Source organism: Carassius carassius, chromosome 2 (assembly GCF_963082965.1).
Source record: "Carassius carassius chromosome 2, fCarCar2.1, whole genome shotgun sequence".
Taxonomy (NCBI): domain Eukaryota; kingdom Metazoa; phylum Chordata; class Actinopteri; order Cypriniformes; family Cyprinidae; genus Carassius; species Carassius carassius.
The window spans coordinates 6,243,658-6,260,392 of NC_081756.1; the positions used below are offsets into that span (position 1 = coordinate 6,243,658).

The window sequence follows — 16,735 nt, forward strand, 5'->3', positions numbered from 1 at the left end:
CTGACATGATCTATACGAAAACCTTCTGTTTTCAGTGGGTCTCTTTTTGGACAAGCAGATCTAACCGCTTCATGCTTTTGACAGATGTTTGCAGAGCTATGAAAGGCCGGGATGGATGATCTAGATTCGATTTCAAATACACAATCTGCATAATAAATGTCTTTCTGTGCGATGCGTCTCATATTTTGTGCCACCTGAGCAATAGAATGATTGAAAAAGCCAGTGAACCTGAAGAGATTGATTTGGCACGTGCCTTTTAAGAGGTCCAGCCTTAAAATGGCAGATCCTCTTTGGTCAGGGACGAACCGATCACGAAAAAGGGAGCAACTCTGTTCTTTTTAGCCTGACTTCTTGCAATCTGATTTCTCGGTCTTTCCTTTAAGTGCATGTACGAGCAGCAGTCCTCTGCCCTCCAGACGCTTCAAACTCTCGTGTCTTTCCGTCCGTCTCGGAGGGCAGGTGCAGGCGTTCTTCACGACTCAAACTCGCTGTCGCTGCTGACGGATATGTCTGGGGTGGATGCCCCGGTTCCTCGCGGCCCTGTGCCAGAGCTACAGTCACTGTTCTCCCCCGGGCTCCTGGGACGATGCGGTGAGGAGCCCTGGAGGTGCGTGTTGTGCTCCGAGGAGCATTCTGGAGAGCTTCCGGAGGGATGGAGGCATGAATCTTGCTGCAATCTGAGGGAAAAATAGAGGTAGAAGAATATTTACTCTATGGTTGAGATGCAAATCAACATAGATACATTTGAAGATACATTTACATTCTTAAATATGAAGGTTCCAAACACAGGTTTTTTTGCAGTGATGTCATAGAAGTGCCATTTTTGGTTTCCCAAAGAACCTTCAAGTGAACAGTTCTAAAAAAAGAACTGTTTTTGAAACATTTTAAACATCTAAAGACCCTTTTGTGGAATGGAAGTATTCCATGGATCTTCATGGAACCATCACTGCCTCCAAAAAAGAACTTTTATTTTTAATGTGAGTTGAGTGTAAAAGCACATAAACTCATGCGCTTTATTTCAGCTCTTCTAAAGCTGTACAATATCTTTGTGTGAGAAATACAACCAAGTCTGTCTTAAGTATGTCATAAGCATACTTTTATGGCCCTTTTTTGAGCTCGAGTGTATAAATCACACAATATACTTAGATTTACGGATAGAGATTCTGCCTAAAAACTTATTTTGTGTTTCACAGGAGCAAGAAAATAATGTGAGAAACAATGTAGGATTAAGTGAATTATTATTTATTTTTTAATATGAGCTAATTGTACTTCTGTAAGCTTCAACTGGTAACACTTCACAAATAGGTTTCATTTGTTATCTACCACATTAGTTAACATGAACAATACTTACAGCATTTATTAATCTAATTTAATGTTAAGTTCAGCATTTACAAATATATTATTAATATCTAAATTCATATCTGTTAACATTAGTTAATGCACTGTGAACCAACATGAACACGAATGTTTTTTTATTAACTAACATTAACAAAAGTTAATAAATGCAGTAAAAGTTATATTGTTCATGTTAGTTAACGCATTAACTAATGTTAATAAATCAGAGCTTATTGTTAAGTGTTACTCTTTACTGAATATCACGTAATGTGGGTTTTGTAATAGTGTTTTATTTATCACAATTCTGAATTAGTTTGTATTTTTTGTATGTTTATATATTTGAAATGTGCTTTTGTCATTCTTTGTTGATATATACTCATTGTCAAAGCAACATTAAGTTTTTTATGTAAGTATTTTATGTAAGATTTATTTCAATTAACAGATATCATTTTGGCTAATATTAACAACACTGAATGAGAAATGAAATACGAACTGGCTTGTATTATTCAAGACAGTTATTAACATAAATCTCAATGAATCATGTCCCTCAGCCATTCATTTTTACAGTGTAGCTGTAATGAGTGTGAGTCTGTGTACCTGTTTTTAGCAGACGCCGCTCTGTCCCGCTGTCTTCTGTTTTTGAACCAGTTGCCCACCTGTGTGGGTGTGAGTCCCGTGGCCTGGGCCAGATGACGCTTTCTGGAGGGGTTTGGATAGGGGTCCTGCAGGTACCATTCCCTCAGGAGGCTACGGGTTCGCTCCTCAAAAACACAAAACCAAGAGCACTGTCACTAGTCCGAAAAATAAAAAAGATATTAACTTCAAATATACATTATAATTTGGAGTTGGTAAGATTTCTAATATTTTTAAAGAAGTCTTTTCTGCTCAATATGACGAGAAATAGTCAAAACAGTGACATATTAATATAAAAGTTTTCTAGATGAATATATTTTAAAATGTAATTTATTCCTGTGATCAAAGCTGAATTTACTCCAGTCTTCAGTGTCACATGATCTTCAGAAATCATTCTGATATGATGATTTGATGCTCAAGACACATTTCTGATTATTATCAATGTTCAAAACAGTTTTGTGGCTTCATGTTTTTTTGTGGAGACTGTGACATTTTTTCTTTGTTACATTATCAATGTATTTACTGTATGCATCCTTGCTGAATAAAAGCAGGGTTGTTTTTCAAGCATTTAAACATGCTAGATTGAAACACAATTAAAGCACATTTAAATGAATCAATCTGCCAAGTCGGATGTATTTATAGATCACCATAACCTGAAGAAACATGATCTTGTTGTTAGGGAGTAACATCTAATGAACTACCTTCATATGCACTGTTTATAGTGTTGATTTGTTACAATCAGCTTCACTCTATACATTTGTAGTCGTGCAGTAGTCTACATTTCATCATGATGTCCTTGGAAATCCAAGCTAAGAAGGACAAAAGTTGTTATTAGGCTTAAAGCACTGTTCTGGGATCAGGCCTTCTGAAGTCAATCCTGGTTTGTGTGTTAAAGTGCTAGCGATCAGATGTGTAGCGCTAGCCATCTTCTCTCATTTACTGTCTCCTGCAGTGATTAAGCATCATTTCCTGCATTTCCACCTTTGTGAAGCAAACCAGCACGAAGACCACTTCATAATCCACTTTCCGTTTCAATTCACATTGGCCAGACTGTAAAAACAGTCACGGACTCGGGGAATCGTTATGAGGGCTTTGCAAAGCAGTTTAGCTGTGAGTTAATCTGGCCACTAGTGTCTGGAGCAGGGTGAAAAGGTAGAAAGTCATCATGTGGAATAAGAGCTTAAATGCCACAGGTGGTCCTCGGCTCAAGAGGCTTAAGAAGCGCCGGAGAGAGACTGTGCACTATACAGTGAGCCTGCAGGAGCAGCATTGAGACGCATAGCTGCTGGAGATTAATGCTGTGCTTGCATTGTTGCATGAAGAATGCAGTGTAATTAAGTCCTTATTTGTTTGCACTATCAGACTCTTAGAATGGCTTTGTTAGTCGTAACCTTGTGTATTCAGGTTGAATCAGTCACATTAAATAACATTTTTGACTGGAATTCAGCAATTTAATGTAGATTTTACAACAAGAAGCACATTGACGAAACATTTTAGTGCACAAACGACCAGATACAAAACACTTTACTTCTAAATGACAGTCTTTCTTAAGTTTTGCATATTCAGCATGCTTTTGTTATATATATATATATATATATATATATATATATATATATATATACTTTTTTGAAAGTTGTAAATAAAACAAAGATTATTGGGGTTTGTTTTACAAAAAATTACTATTTTAGTCTCTTTATTTTTTAAAATTTCAAGTTTAATTCAGTCCTACTTGCCATTTCTCTCTCATATATATATATATATATATATATATATATATATATACATATATAATTTCATTTAAATTCACGAGTGAAGGAAAAACATCCAGAAGTTAAGCTTGATTAAAAAGCATCTCAGGATGCAGCTTATGAAGCTATTTGAGAGCATTGCAACATCGAAGAAGATCAGATATGAGAGTTTGAATTTGTTTATGATTTTGATTGATTTGATTGAATTATGATCACTGTATAAAACACTGCATGCTTTCTATCTGTGTTATTTAAAAAGCTTTTATGACTAATATATTATTTTAAAATGTGGCAATAATGAGTGGGGGTTTCCAAAAGAATCCTCCCTTCAGTCTTTGATAGCTTTACACTCAGAAAAACAGGTACAAAAGCTGCCACTGGTGGGGTCTCTTTTCAAAAGGCACACCTTTGGACCATTTTTACCCATAAAGGGTGCATATTAAAGATACATATTAGTAAAAATAGTGCGGCCCAGGTTTGCATCTTTCTCAAGTTTTGTGTCTCACCTTAAAGCAGTGCGTCTTCTGCTCGCCGTCCCAGATGGTCCGAGGAAGGGGGAACTTCTTCCGGATGCGGTACTTCTCCACGGGCCCCAGGGGCCTCCCCCGCAGGCGCTCCGCCTCGCGGTAATGCGCGTCCAGCCACAGGTCCTGCAGCTTGGCGTGGGACTCCCGCGTGAAGCGGTGGCTCTGCAGGATCTGATAGAGAGCCTCGAAGTTCCCGCCGTGGAAGGCGACGAGAGCGCGCGCGCGCATCACCGACTCGTGCCGGTTGAGCAGCTCTCCGGCGGAACCGGGCACCGCGGCGGGCAGCGACCAGAGGAAGCGCCCCAAGCGCTCCATATCTCCAGTCTCCTCCAGGTTCTCGCAGACTCGAGCCACCTGCTCAGGTGTGAACATCGGCAGAGGAAACATGACTAGGTCTGTCTGGTTTTAGGTTTGAGTTTGGCGCGACTAAAGTTTATATCACCATTGCGCGCGAGCGACTGAATCCATTTACAAACACTGATACACCTGTTATATAAAGTAGCTCTTGACCGACTGGTCTCGGTAGGATCTGTGTGTCCTCCGGTGCGCGGTGTCTCTTCTAGTAAAGGAGGATAGGCAGAAGTCAAGCCTATTTATAGAGAGGTCGAAAGAGCATCTCCGCGCTTGTCTCGAGGGGGATTATAGCCTCGGTCATTAGCCACTTAGCGGGGGGTTTCTGTTCGCCGAGGGACTGACGGGATGATCGGGTTGTTAGACTAACTGAGGAGCACATTAACTGTCAGGATGGCCGACAGAGACTTATTTCATTCTGCTGGATAAATGGAAACCCAGTGAAAACTGTTCGGGTTTATAGCACAGGAAGGGGCCATGCAGCAACCAGGAAATCTTCATAGTTTTAGGATAAAATTATGTTTGAATATAAAGTACTGCACTGTTTTAGTGCCTGAAACACAAATGAATACAATTCATTTGTACTTAGACTAATCGAGGTACTTTTTTTTTTTGCATTATTGCTCACCTCCTGGTTCTGGCTCTGGTTCTCAACAGTCCCAGAGCTTGTTCTCCATCATTGCACGAGGCATGCGCTTCAAAGTTTAGTGAACCTTCAATGAATTGTATATAGGCTGATCAGTGAACTCTGAAAAAGTAAGCAGTGAATGTTTAAATTAATTGCAACAGTTGTCTCATACCTGTATTGAACTTTGTACAAAGGAAAAGTGAAATAAAACCTGTTCTCTTTTGAAAACAAAGGTCGGAAGCCAACAGCACATAAACGCCAGTGTGTAAATTATTTCATGCATTTAAATGTTGTTTCATATTTGTACTTTACACATGATTCAGTATTATGCAAGTGCATTTTGGTCATTTAGCAAATTGTACACATACACGATGCATGCATTTTTAAATAAAAAAAACAAGTTTCATCTATAACAATTCAATTATTATAAAGTACAAAAATCATCTATCTATCTATCTATCTATCTATCTATCTATCTATCTATCTATCTATCTATCTATCTATCTATCTATCTACCTATCTATCTATCTAAAGGACTTTGTTGAAACCAGCTGCAGATCATTTCTGGTTGATCACAAACAGACTAGTCTCTTGCATGTGACTAGTTAAAATAAGATTGTAACAATAATACATAGTGTAATAATTATATTTAATTATATAATTACATGAATAAATATTTAATCATTTTCTATCAGTCTGTCATCTGTAATGCTTCCTTGTTGGTGAAAGTGAGAAAAATGTCCTCTTTTTTTATTTCGATCAAACTTCTCTTTGAATAGTTGAGCAGTTCTTATTCTTATTCATCTATTTTTGTTGTTTCTGCTGCATTTTTCCTTGTAGGACAGAAAGGTGCACTGACCATTTGTGGCCTGTTCAGAACAGTTTTTCACGTTTAGGTGTTTTGAGTTGACCAGGACCTGTACATGATAAAGTGGCTCATGCAGTCCGAAGGTAAATGGACCAAAGGCCTGTGGTGTTGTCATACCGCCTTTAATTGGGATTTGATGGGAGCGAAGGGCTTAGGCCGTGGATATCACTGTCTCATGCCGGTCAGAGGAGACGTTTTGAGATGCATGTTGCCTAAATCGCTTCAGAATCCACCACTATCCCGACTGACTAATACCTCCCTAATTAATCTGGACGCGGTTCTGCCGGATCCTTTGTGACCCTGGAGCAGCTCTGAGCGTCTGATGCCCAACACCACCTCAGGCCACCTTATTACTATAATATCCCCAGAGATCTTCTGGCCAGTAATCAGTCCCACACAAGACAATTTTACTATTAATCCGGTTTAGCATAAGCATCTGTCAACAAAGTGGTTAAACAAATGGGAAACTATACATACGACCCTCACACACACACACACACACACATACACAATATGTAGATGCAAATATTTTAGTGCACATATTTTATAAAATAGAAATACACCTGCCATCATAATGCCACCATGTAAACTGATGTTATATAAAAATTCATATATAATGATGTAATAATAACATCATTCTTTGAGATTCTTTTTTTGTTTTCAAAAAAAAACAGCAAATAGGGGAAAGGGAGACAACAAACTTATGATAGATAGATAGATAGATAGATAGATAGATAGATAGACAGACAGACAGACAGACAGACAGACAGATAGATAGATAGATAGATAGATAGATAGATAGATAGATAGATAGATAGATAGATAGATAGATAGATAGATAGATTCTTTTGTTAATGCACAATCAGCAAACAACGTTATCTTCTATATCAGAATAAAATTTATTTTCAAATTTAGTTGAAATCACTTTTTTTAGTCCTTGGATTTTAAAGTTCATAATCAGCATGACATTTCTGAAGAAATGATTCACTTCATTGTTCTCCTTGGACATCAGAATGGAATTTTGACAAATCTTTGTTATGTTTGGTGTTCTATTTGGAATCTTTAAAGAAAGCTTCAGTGCTGAAGTCTCTTAGTTCTGGACGAGCTCACAGTGTTGTGTCTGACTGAGCGGCTGCAGACTGCTTATGGCTCAAAACGAGTCTTAATCGTGCTTTGGGGGCAGCTGATGTTAAATCTTCACACGGACTGCTCAATAAAGGTTGCAGTCAGGTGAAGGTTTAGATTTGGAGGCTTTTATCTGATCTGTCTAGAGCTACACTGATCTGTCATTATATGAAGGGATTTGTGTATTCTGAAAGTTATGTGTGTTTGTTGTCATGAAGCACAAAAGCCTTTGTTATTGCACTAACATCTGTTACCTGTGATAAATCACCATTCTGATGCACTCATAGAAGACTTGAATCAAATCTGTTTAACACTGTCAGAAATAGGGGTACAGTAGGAGTCCATTTCTGTCCCCCAAGGGACAATCTACACTAACATACCCCATAGGGCTTATTGTTGGATGTATACCTTTTTGAGGGTCAAAAATGTACATATATGTTCCCAAGCCTATGCTAAGGGTACAAAAGCTGTACCCTTGAGAGTACACAGTGACAAGCCATTGTACCCCTAAAGTTACAATTATGTTCTCTATTTTCTGAGAGTGAATAATACTTAATTAAGAATAAAATAAATGAGAAAAAAAGCCCTATCATTACTAAAAAGTATTAGTATATTGGGTTTTTTTTCCGGCAGTAAAAAGTATTATTGAATACATATATATATATATATATATATATATATATATATATATATATTCACAAAAGGTAAAATATATAACACACAAAAGGTAAAATGTGATTTATCAAAATGTTGTAATTATATCTTATATGATTCTTATTAAATGAGGTGATCTAATTAAAATAAAACAAAAATTAAATGAAAACATTAAAGTGAGGATATAAACAACAAAAGAAGGGGAGAAATGAGCTCAGTGAAGATCATTTTCTCTATTAATCTGACTCTCAGACACTGCTGTCAACACACACACATCAGACATATCACACACACACACAGCACACATACACATCCAATCTGTTTTAACACTTTGAGAACAGACAGACTCCAAATCTTCTTAACCCTTCCCAAGCTTGTACAAGAGGATGAATCATAAGAAGAAGATGGGAGGTGCGTGTGTGTGTGTGTGTGTGTGTGTCACTTATTGACTTATGGATCGATACTTCAGACAGTGAATGAGGCTGGAGCAGATCAGAGTAAAACACTTTCTTAATTGACTTGTAATCCAATATTTCTGTGGTTTTCATTTCTCCTTTAAACTGTAAAGCATTACGGCTGATTTGAAAATGTTTAATTGTCCTTCTAAAACTTTATTTAATTCAAAGGTTCGAGAATTACTTTTATAGAACCTTTGATTTATAGAAATTTTAAGCAAAACCTTAAAAATAATATTAAAAAGTATTAAATTGAAATAAACTTAAATTAAAACATTATGGCTGTTTTAGAAATATTAAGTTGAATTGGTTTGAGTTAATATCATTGCTTTTTTTTTAAATAGCATTAAAATATTACATTTACATAAATTAATACAAATAAAAACATTATGGCCGTTAAAATAAATATTACATATAATTGTCCTGCTTTTTAATTTATTCAAAGGTTGGTTTTGTTTAAGTGAATGTTATTGTTTTTAAAATCACTTTTAATATGCAAAACCTTAAAAATATTGAATTATTAAATTAATATCTATAAAAAGTAATAGTTGCATTATCATAAATGAAAAATGCATTAGCTGTGCTTTCTGTCATTTATTTAAAATATTAAAATATTAAATTTAATAAAAATATGAATTAAAACAATGTTTTAAATGTTTAAATGTATGTTTTTTCCAAACATTATGTAACATGCAAAGCAAATTTGCATATATTAAATTGAACTTAATAAAAGGCTATAAGTTAATTATAATAATTGAATAATGCTGCAGCGATTTTTTTTTTTTTTTTCTGCGAACCAACCAGACCAAACATGAATACAGACAGATTAAACAATTACAAAAGCAATCAAATTCTAATTGTATGCACAATATGCTTATTAATGATCTGGTCTTTGTTTATATGAGTTATGATCCGATAAGCTGAGTTCATGAAGTGTCTCTTCACATTATTTCCAGTCTTGGCCATGGAACTATGCTTGGCATAATTAATTAGGCTTAAGTTGGGCTACTTCTGCTGAAATGAGCTGTTAACACGGCCAGCGGGCAGAAGCTGCGGGTGGGATGGAGTATTACCTCGGCCTAGAAATCCACACAAACACACTTAACAAGTAAATGGGTGGAGAACTAATTAGTGTTATCTGCTTATCATGGAGCACCTCATTTACCCAAGACAAGAGCGACACACAATCACAAAAATGTGCTCAAGGGGTGAAACACACACACACACACACACTAATACCCTATTGCAAACAGCTAATTACAAACTCGTTTGCAAATCAATGCCACACTGTTGCCGTATCCCCTCCTCCCCTCCACAATAAAGTACACAAATAAACACCCGCTCCACTTCCCTGTGTGTCGTTGTGGAGTGGAGGAGAAAAGATAAACTGTTTTTCAATCAGTGCAATAGGAAGAGTACAAACACACACACACTCAACACACACACACGTTTGTTTTTGTGAAAAGTGGGTTCATCCCATAGGCGTAATGGTTTTTATACTGAACAAACTGTATATTTTATGGCCCTACATCAACCCTACACCTAACCCTAACAGGAAACTTTGTGCATTTTTACTTTCTCAAAAAAAAAAAACTCATTCTGTATGATTTATAAGCATTTTGAAAAATGGGGACATGGGTTATGTCCTCATAAGTCACCCTCTCCTTGTAATACCTGTGTCATACCCATGTCATTATACAGAGTTGTGTCCTGATAGGTCACAAAAACAACACACACACACACACACATGTTTATTATTCTATCATGGTGGGAACTTAGACTTGTATTGTTTATATATATATATATATATATATATGTGTGTGTGTGTGTGTGTGTGTGTGTGTGTGTTTCTATACAATATAATATAATATTCGTTCTCTTTTTATCTTACGTATATTTGTATTTTTATATTATATTATATTATATTATATTATATTATATTATATTATATTATATTATATTATATTATATTATATTATATATTGCACTGTTGTATTTACAGCAAGAGTTTTACAGAAAATGTACAGAAAATAAATTGAATCATTTAAAACGACTTTTAGTTTAACGTTAAGACGTGTGATGCAAATTTATATCTTAATGTAACTTTCAGGATTTGTAGAAGTTTGTGAAGTTCATTTATTACAGTTGCAGTTAAGCCTAGTTTAAATTATATTAATATTTCACAGTATTACTGATTTTACTGGATGTTTTTGATCAAATAAATGAAGTCTTGGTGAGCAAAAGTGACTTCATTCATAAGCATGAAAAAAAATACAGTATATATACAGTAGATAGATAGATGATTGGCTTCTCTTGACCTCTGTGATATCTGATCATAACAGCAGCTTTGGTTCGCAGGACTTTTTAAGAGCTCAGGAATAAATGATTTGAATCTGCTGTTATTCTGTGATATAACAGGTGTTACTGGAATTGTTTAGGAATCCTGCAGGGCTCATCCTGACGGCTTATTCTCACCTAATACTTTAATACTCATTAAGGCCTGCCTCTGTGACTTCCACCATCACTCTGATCTGCTCACAAGCCCCGCCCACACTGACCTGTCCATCACAGAACAGCAATGAAATTGTTAATCTTTAAAAGGTGCAATGTTATAATCTACAAGCATGAGAATGCAGCACTGTGTTAGTCTTTTATTCTGTTCAGCCCAAGAGTTAAGTGTAGATTTTCCCCTGGTTTTATACTGTTTAAGATCTGCATTGAGTTACAGTAATAGAATATTAAAAAATGACTCACAAAATGATAAATCTGTCTTTTATTCTCCTTTTCTGAATCATTTTACTAAAAACACTATTCTCACTGTTTCCTTCAGTTGTCAGACTTCAACTTAAAATTTCAGCTTTGGAAAAAAAAGTGCAACATTCTCTGTCACGCACAAACATAAATGTAACTTTTAAAAATGACTATGTTGTTTAGACCATTTTTTTTTTATCAGACATTTATTTTCCTAATCTTTTTCTTGGCAGTATTGTTTTATTAGACATATAATCTTTCAAAAAGGAAAATTTTCCATTGCTTGTTCTGATCATGTGCATTTAAAACTGTATTCTTTATTCATCTGATCAAACTGTACTTTAAAGTGTTTTCATGTAAGCATTGCATCATGTACTGAAGTGCGCACCTGGGCGTCCATCTGTGTTTGTGTGAAATCCAATGATGCACAGGCTATAATGCTGATGGACTGCTCTCCTGTGTCTCTCCTGCTGTTTTAGTGTCGTCTTTCATTAGAGCTGCCCTACACATGATCATGGACATGGTATTAGCAGGATCGGTTTAAAACACCGGCAGCCAAAGCATCCAAGCACACATGTCTCACTGCCCCATTGATGACAGACAGTTTACCTTCTCTCAGATCTGCCTGTGATTGGGTGAGATGAGTGTGGACCAGTGTGGATAGATACTGTTATATACATTTGATAGATACAAACCCGATACCAAAAAAGTTGGGACACTGTACAAATTGTTAGTAAAAAAGGAATGGAATAATTTACAAATCTCATAATCTTATTTTTTATTCACAATAGAATATAGATAACATATCAAATGTTGAAAGTAAGACATTTTGAAATGTCATGTCAAATATTGGCTCATTTTGGACTTCATGAGAGCTACACATCCGAAAAATGTTGGGACAGGTAGCAATAAGAGGGTGGAAAAGTTAAATGTACAGCTGGAGGAACAATTTGCAACTTATTAGGTCAATTGGGAACATGATTGGGTTTAAAAGAGCCTCTCAGAGTGACAGTGTCTCCAATGCTGCGGCGAAAAATAGTGTAGCAATATCAGAAAGGAGTTTCTCAGAGAAAAATTGCAAAGAGTTTGAAGTTATCATCATCTACAGTGCATAATATCATCCAAAGTTTCAGAGAATCTGGAACAATCTCTGTGCGTAAGGGTCATGGCCGGAAAACCATACTGGATGCCCGTGATCTTCGGGCCCTTGGATGGATGGATGGATGGATGTCCTGCTTGATCTGTCCGCTGCTTTTGACACAGTTAACCACCAGATCCTCCTATCAACTCTACTGGCAAAGGGCATCTCAGGAACTGCACTTCAATGGTTTGAGTCTTACCTATCAGATAGGTCCTTCAAAGTATCTTGGAGAGGTGAGGTGTCCAAGTCACAACATCTAACTACTGGGGTGCCTCAGGGCTCAGTTCTTGGACCACTTCTCTTCTCTGTCTACATGGCATCATTAGGTTCTGTCATTCAGAAACATGGCTTTTCATACCACTGCTATGCTGATGACACTCAACTCTACCTCTCATTCCATCCTGATGATCCGACGGTAGCTATTCGCATCTCAGCTTGTCTAACAGACATTTCTTGCTGGATGAGGGACCATCACCTTCAACTCAACCTTGCCAAGACAGAACTGCTTGTGGTTCCAGCAAACCCATCGTTTCATCAAAATTTCACCATCAAGTCAGGCACTTCAACCATAACTCCTTCAAAAACAGCTAGAAGCCTTGGAGTTATGATTGATGATCAGCTGACTTTCTCAGACCACATTGGTAAAACTGTCCGGTCCTGCAGATTTGCTTTATTCAACATCAAGAAGATCAGACCCTTTCTTTCAGAACATGCTGCACAACTCCTTGTTCAAGCTTTTTTAAATGTATTACTTCAGACTTATGTGCCTCTGGAAGCTTACATTCTGCAAGTGAACGTCGCTTGATTGTGCCATCCCAAAGAAACAGAAAGTCACTTTTAAGGTCTTTTAAATTAAATGTTCCCTCCTGGTGGAATGACCTCACCAACTCAATCCGAGTCCTTAGCCATCTTCAAGAATTGGCTTAAAACACATCTCTTCCATCTTTATTTGACCCTCTAACTTTAACACTCACTATTCTTATTCTATTCTTAAAAAATCTAACATTACCTTTCTAATCTTTTTGTATTCTATTTTCTTTTCATTTATTATACAATTATAAAAAAAACTCAAACAGCTTGCTCTATTCTTTTTCTATTCTATCTGTTTTCTTTATATTTATTATATTATTTAAAAGCCCTTGCTACGGTTACTGTGTTTAAGCTAACTATAGCACTTATAAATCATTGCTCTTTTGTTTTTTTTATTGCTTCCATTGTCCCATTTGTAAGTCACTTTGGATAAAAGCGTCTGCTAAATGCCTTAATGTAAATGTAATGTAAAATATATATTTGATGATAGATCTCTGTAACAGCATCAGCCTCTCACCCCCAATCTCTGTTTACTGGAGTCAGTAACAAAATCTGCTCACACTCTCGTGAGTTCCTTGTGTGAGATGAGAAACAAATCGGTCAACCGGAGGGAGATGCTGGGCCCAAACCCCCTCACGAGGCCCAGCTGTCCGAGCCGCACGGGGAGCGCCTGCCCTTCTCTCCCGGCTCAGGCCGGCTAATCTCAGGCCTGCCTCCCTCCTGCGAGCGCTGCTGCTAATTGCTTGTGTCATAAAGCTCTGTGACCCAAATAAGCCTTGCTCCCCAAAGCTGCTGGGATAAGCCCCACTTTACCTCACCAAACCTGCTTAATAAAACGCCTTATCCACACCAACCCCTCACCCATCATGCCTTCTGCTTCCTCTGCCACATTTCTTTAGGCAAGAGAAGAGACAGAACAAGAGGCTCAATACAGGAATGTACCAGCAGAGATGACAGACACTATACATTTCAGAGACAACATTTAAGTAACAGTTAGTTATTCTGTAAATGGCTTGGATTAAAGGAACAGTTCACCCAGAAATGAAAATTTGCTGAAAATGTTCTCACCCTCAGGCTTTTTTATTCAGATGTGGAGAAATGTAGTGGATCCTCTGCAGTGAATGGGTGCCGTCAGAATAAGAGTCCAAACAGCTGATAAAAACATTACCGTAATCCACACCACTCCAGTCCAACAATGTCTTGTGAAGAGAAAAAACGTTTGTAAAAAAAAAAAAAAAAAAAACATAATTAAAACATTTTTATGTCAAACTGTTGCTTCCAGGTAAAATAGGAGTCTTCCCTGCATAATGATGCTTTATCCGGTAATAAAATTATATAAAATTTATAAAACACTTGATTTCCAGCGATTCGTCAATTTTATATATATATATATATATATATATATATATATATATATATATATATATATATATATATATATATATTATGTTATACGTGTTTTAACATAATTTATTAATAACTAACGTAGACTATAGGCCACTTGGAAGTTGGAATAAAGAAATAAAATAAGTCTTCTGTAGCCTACATCTCAGCACTCTAAATAGGCATAAGGCTCATTTAGCACATTATGCATTTAAGACTCAATGAATAGTTATCATTTGAAAAACCTTTACTCACAGAGATTAGGCTAAGCCTACATGTTTTTGTGAAGGAAAATGATTGAATCCACTGTAGATGTCTTCAGCGTGACCGCAAACCTGAGCGCAAGCCCGAGCCCGCGTAAGATGATATAAATTAAGCCCGAACCCGACCGAACCCGTCGTGTCCCATCGGGTCCCGTCGGGTTCGGGCAAAGATCTTCAGCTCTAGACAAAAACGCTTGTGAACTCAGATTCATTTGGGCATCCTGAGTGTTACCATAGCAACTAATTACTTCTGAGCCAAACAGTGTGAACATTCCAAACAGAATTTATAATTACGATAACACCCACAATATATTATCATGCCATCGTGCCCTGCTGTGCCAAAAAAGAAATGTAAACTATGACATCAGCACAAATATTGTGATTTATGTTCCCAGCCAACAAAAATATGTTGCTAAGTTATTAAAATGTTGTCTGAACTTCTTTTTATATGAACATTCCAAAAAAATGTTTCGGGAAAAGAACGTTCTGTTAGCGTTACCGGAAGAACTCTGAGAGAACGCTCCCTGTGAGCTGGTGTCAGTATTTCACTACAGTGCAATTCGTCTCTCCAGCAACGTTAATGTCTTTATTATGATAAGAACTGAATATAATATAATACTCTAGTAGACTGTGGCTGTTCAATCTCGCAGAACCGAAATAAACGGTTTGTCTGCGCGCTCCTCGGCACTGTTGCGTGTAAACGCGCCGATCTGCCAGACTCAAGACTGATCTAATCAGAGGAGGTGAAGAGCAGCTAAACCTTCTGACACACAGACACACAAACACTAATCCAGGCGCTGTAGTGCACATAGTTTCGGATAAAATACAACTAACATGATCCCACAGGTGATCTGGAACATGAAATTCACACTTCGCGCCCCCTACTGGATCACTTCTGCAACGACACTCGGACGTTTAGAAGTGTAGGCTTCACAGACTAATAAACTCACTATATGTCTATGCAATGAGACTTGTTAAAAAAAATTAACGTGATTGTGCGCGTCTTCCGGTGTCATTTGCTTCCAGTATTTCTTTTTGTATAAAACAGCTTGTTATGCTGCTTGATACTGCAAACTGTAACTTTTAAATGTATTTTCTTTCTGTTTACTGTGCTTTGTTCTTCTTGTAATAGTAGAAAATGTACATAAAATAGCGAACGTCCGCGTTGCAAAATAAGAAAAGGAAAGTGTAGTAAATTCTATTAAAAATAAGCATGTGACTGAAAAAAAAAACGTTTTAATGGCTTTGATCTACAACAGCGGTTGCAAACTGTTTTTTGCTTTAGCACCCAGATTTTACATCAACAAAGTACCTAAACGGTTTAATTTACTTCTGAAATAAATAAAAGTGTACAATCAAACATTCATAAAATATTACATTAGGCCTACTATATTTAGACCCAACAATACACAAATTAACACAGTATAGTTTTAATGTGTAAAACACATCGTCCAAGTAGTTCTGTCTTTCATATAATTTTGTGAATGGTCTGAGATGATTGCATTTTCATGTTCATCGAGTGAAATTATACAGTGCATCCGATCAGACTCTATATTTTGGCTCAAATGCATCTGCCTAATTTCACTAGTTTCAAAGTGACAGATGCATTTGTGCTTAAATGCCACTGAGTTTGACTGGATGCACGGTCCAAAAACAAACAAAACAAAAAAAAAAAACTGGTTGTTGTGTTTTCTCCTCATTTATGACAGTTGATATATGTCTATTTAATTATCTTAATTATGCACAATTATATGGTTAATCACATTTAAGTTTTCCTTGCAGTCAAGCACCCTAGAATACAACCAGTTGAGCACTCAAATTTTCAAGAACACTATGTTGTAGATAGATACAAAACAAACAAGTTGATATAATAACAAAATAACTATTCACAAAATATCACCATTCAATAAAAACTAAACCGGAGTTAGTTGTATAATCATGTGCAATCAAATAATTACATGTTCACATTGTTATGTCACAATTTTATAAAACACTTAAAAAACACTTTTTGTTCTGGATTAACAGTATTTTTCCAGTTTCACAACATTCATGCTTTTATTACT

At 36.5% G+C, this 16,735-nt stretch overlaps 1 protein-coding gene across 1 annotated transcript; it reads right to left on the bottom strand.

Annotated features, from left to right (window-relative positions):
- Window positions 1-26: 26 nt before the first annotated feature.
- Window positions 27-4,775, bottom strand: LOC132101011 (homeobox protein SIX6-like). The gene is made up of 3 exons (XM_059505838.1): window positions 4,223-4,775; window positions 1,933-2,096; window positions 27-677 (listed from the first exon to the last, which is right to left on the bottom strand). Exons 1-3 carry the CDS (start codon window positions 4,628-4,630, stop codon window positions 473-475), a joined length of 777 nt encoding a protein of 258 aa, XP_059361821.1. The 5' UTR covers window positions 4,631-4,775; the 3' UTR covers window positions 27-472.
- Window positions 4,776-16,735: the final 11,960 nt, after the last annotated feature.

Excerpts from the sequence above, each read along its gene's own strand:
- LOC132101011 (XM_059505838.1), bottom strand. The coding sequence starts at position 4,630 with ATGTTTCCTCTGCCGATGTTCACACCTGAGCAGGTGGCTCGAGTCTGC. Across the intron at positions 2,097-4,222 it reads AGAAGACGCACTGCTTTAAG|GAGCGAACCCGTAGCCTCCT; the intron begins GTGAGACACAAA and ends TGTGTTTTTGAG. Across the intron at positions 678-1,932 it reads GCGGCGTCTGCTAAAAACAG|ATTGCAGCAAGATTCATGCC; the intron begins GTACACAGACTC and ends TTTTTCCCTCAG.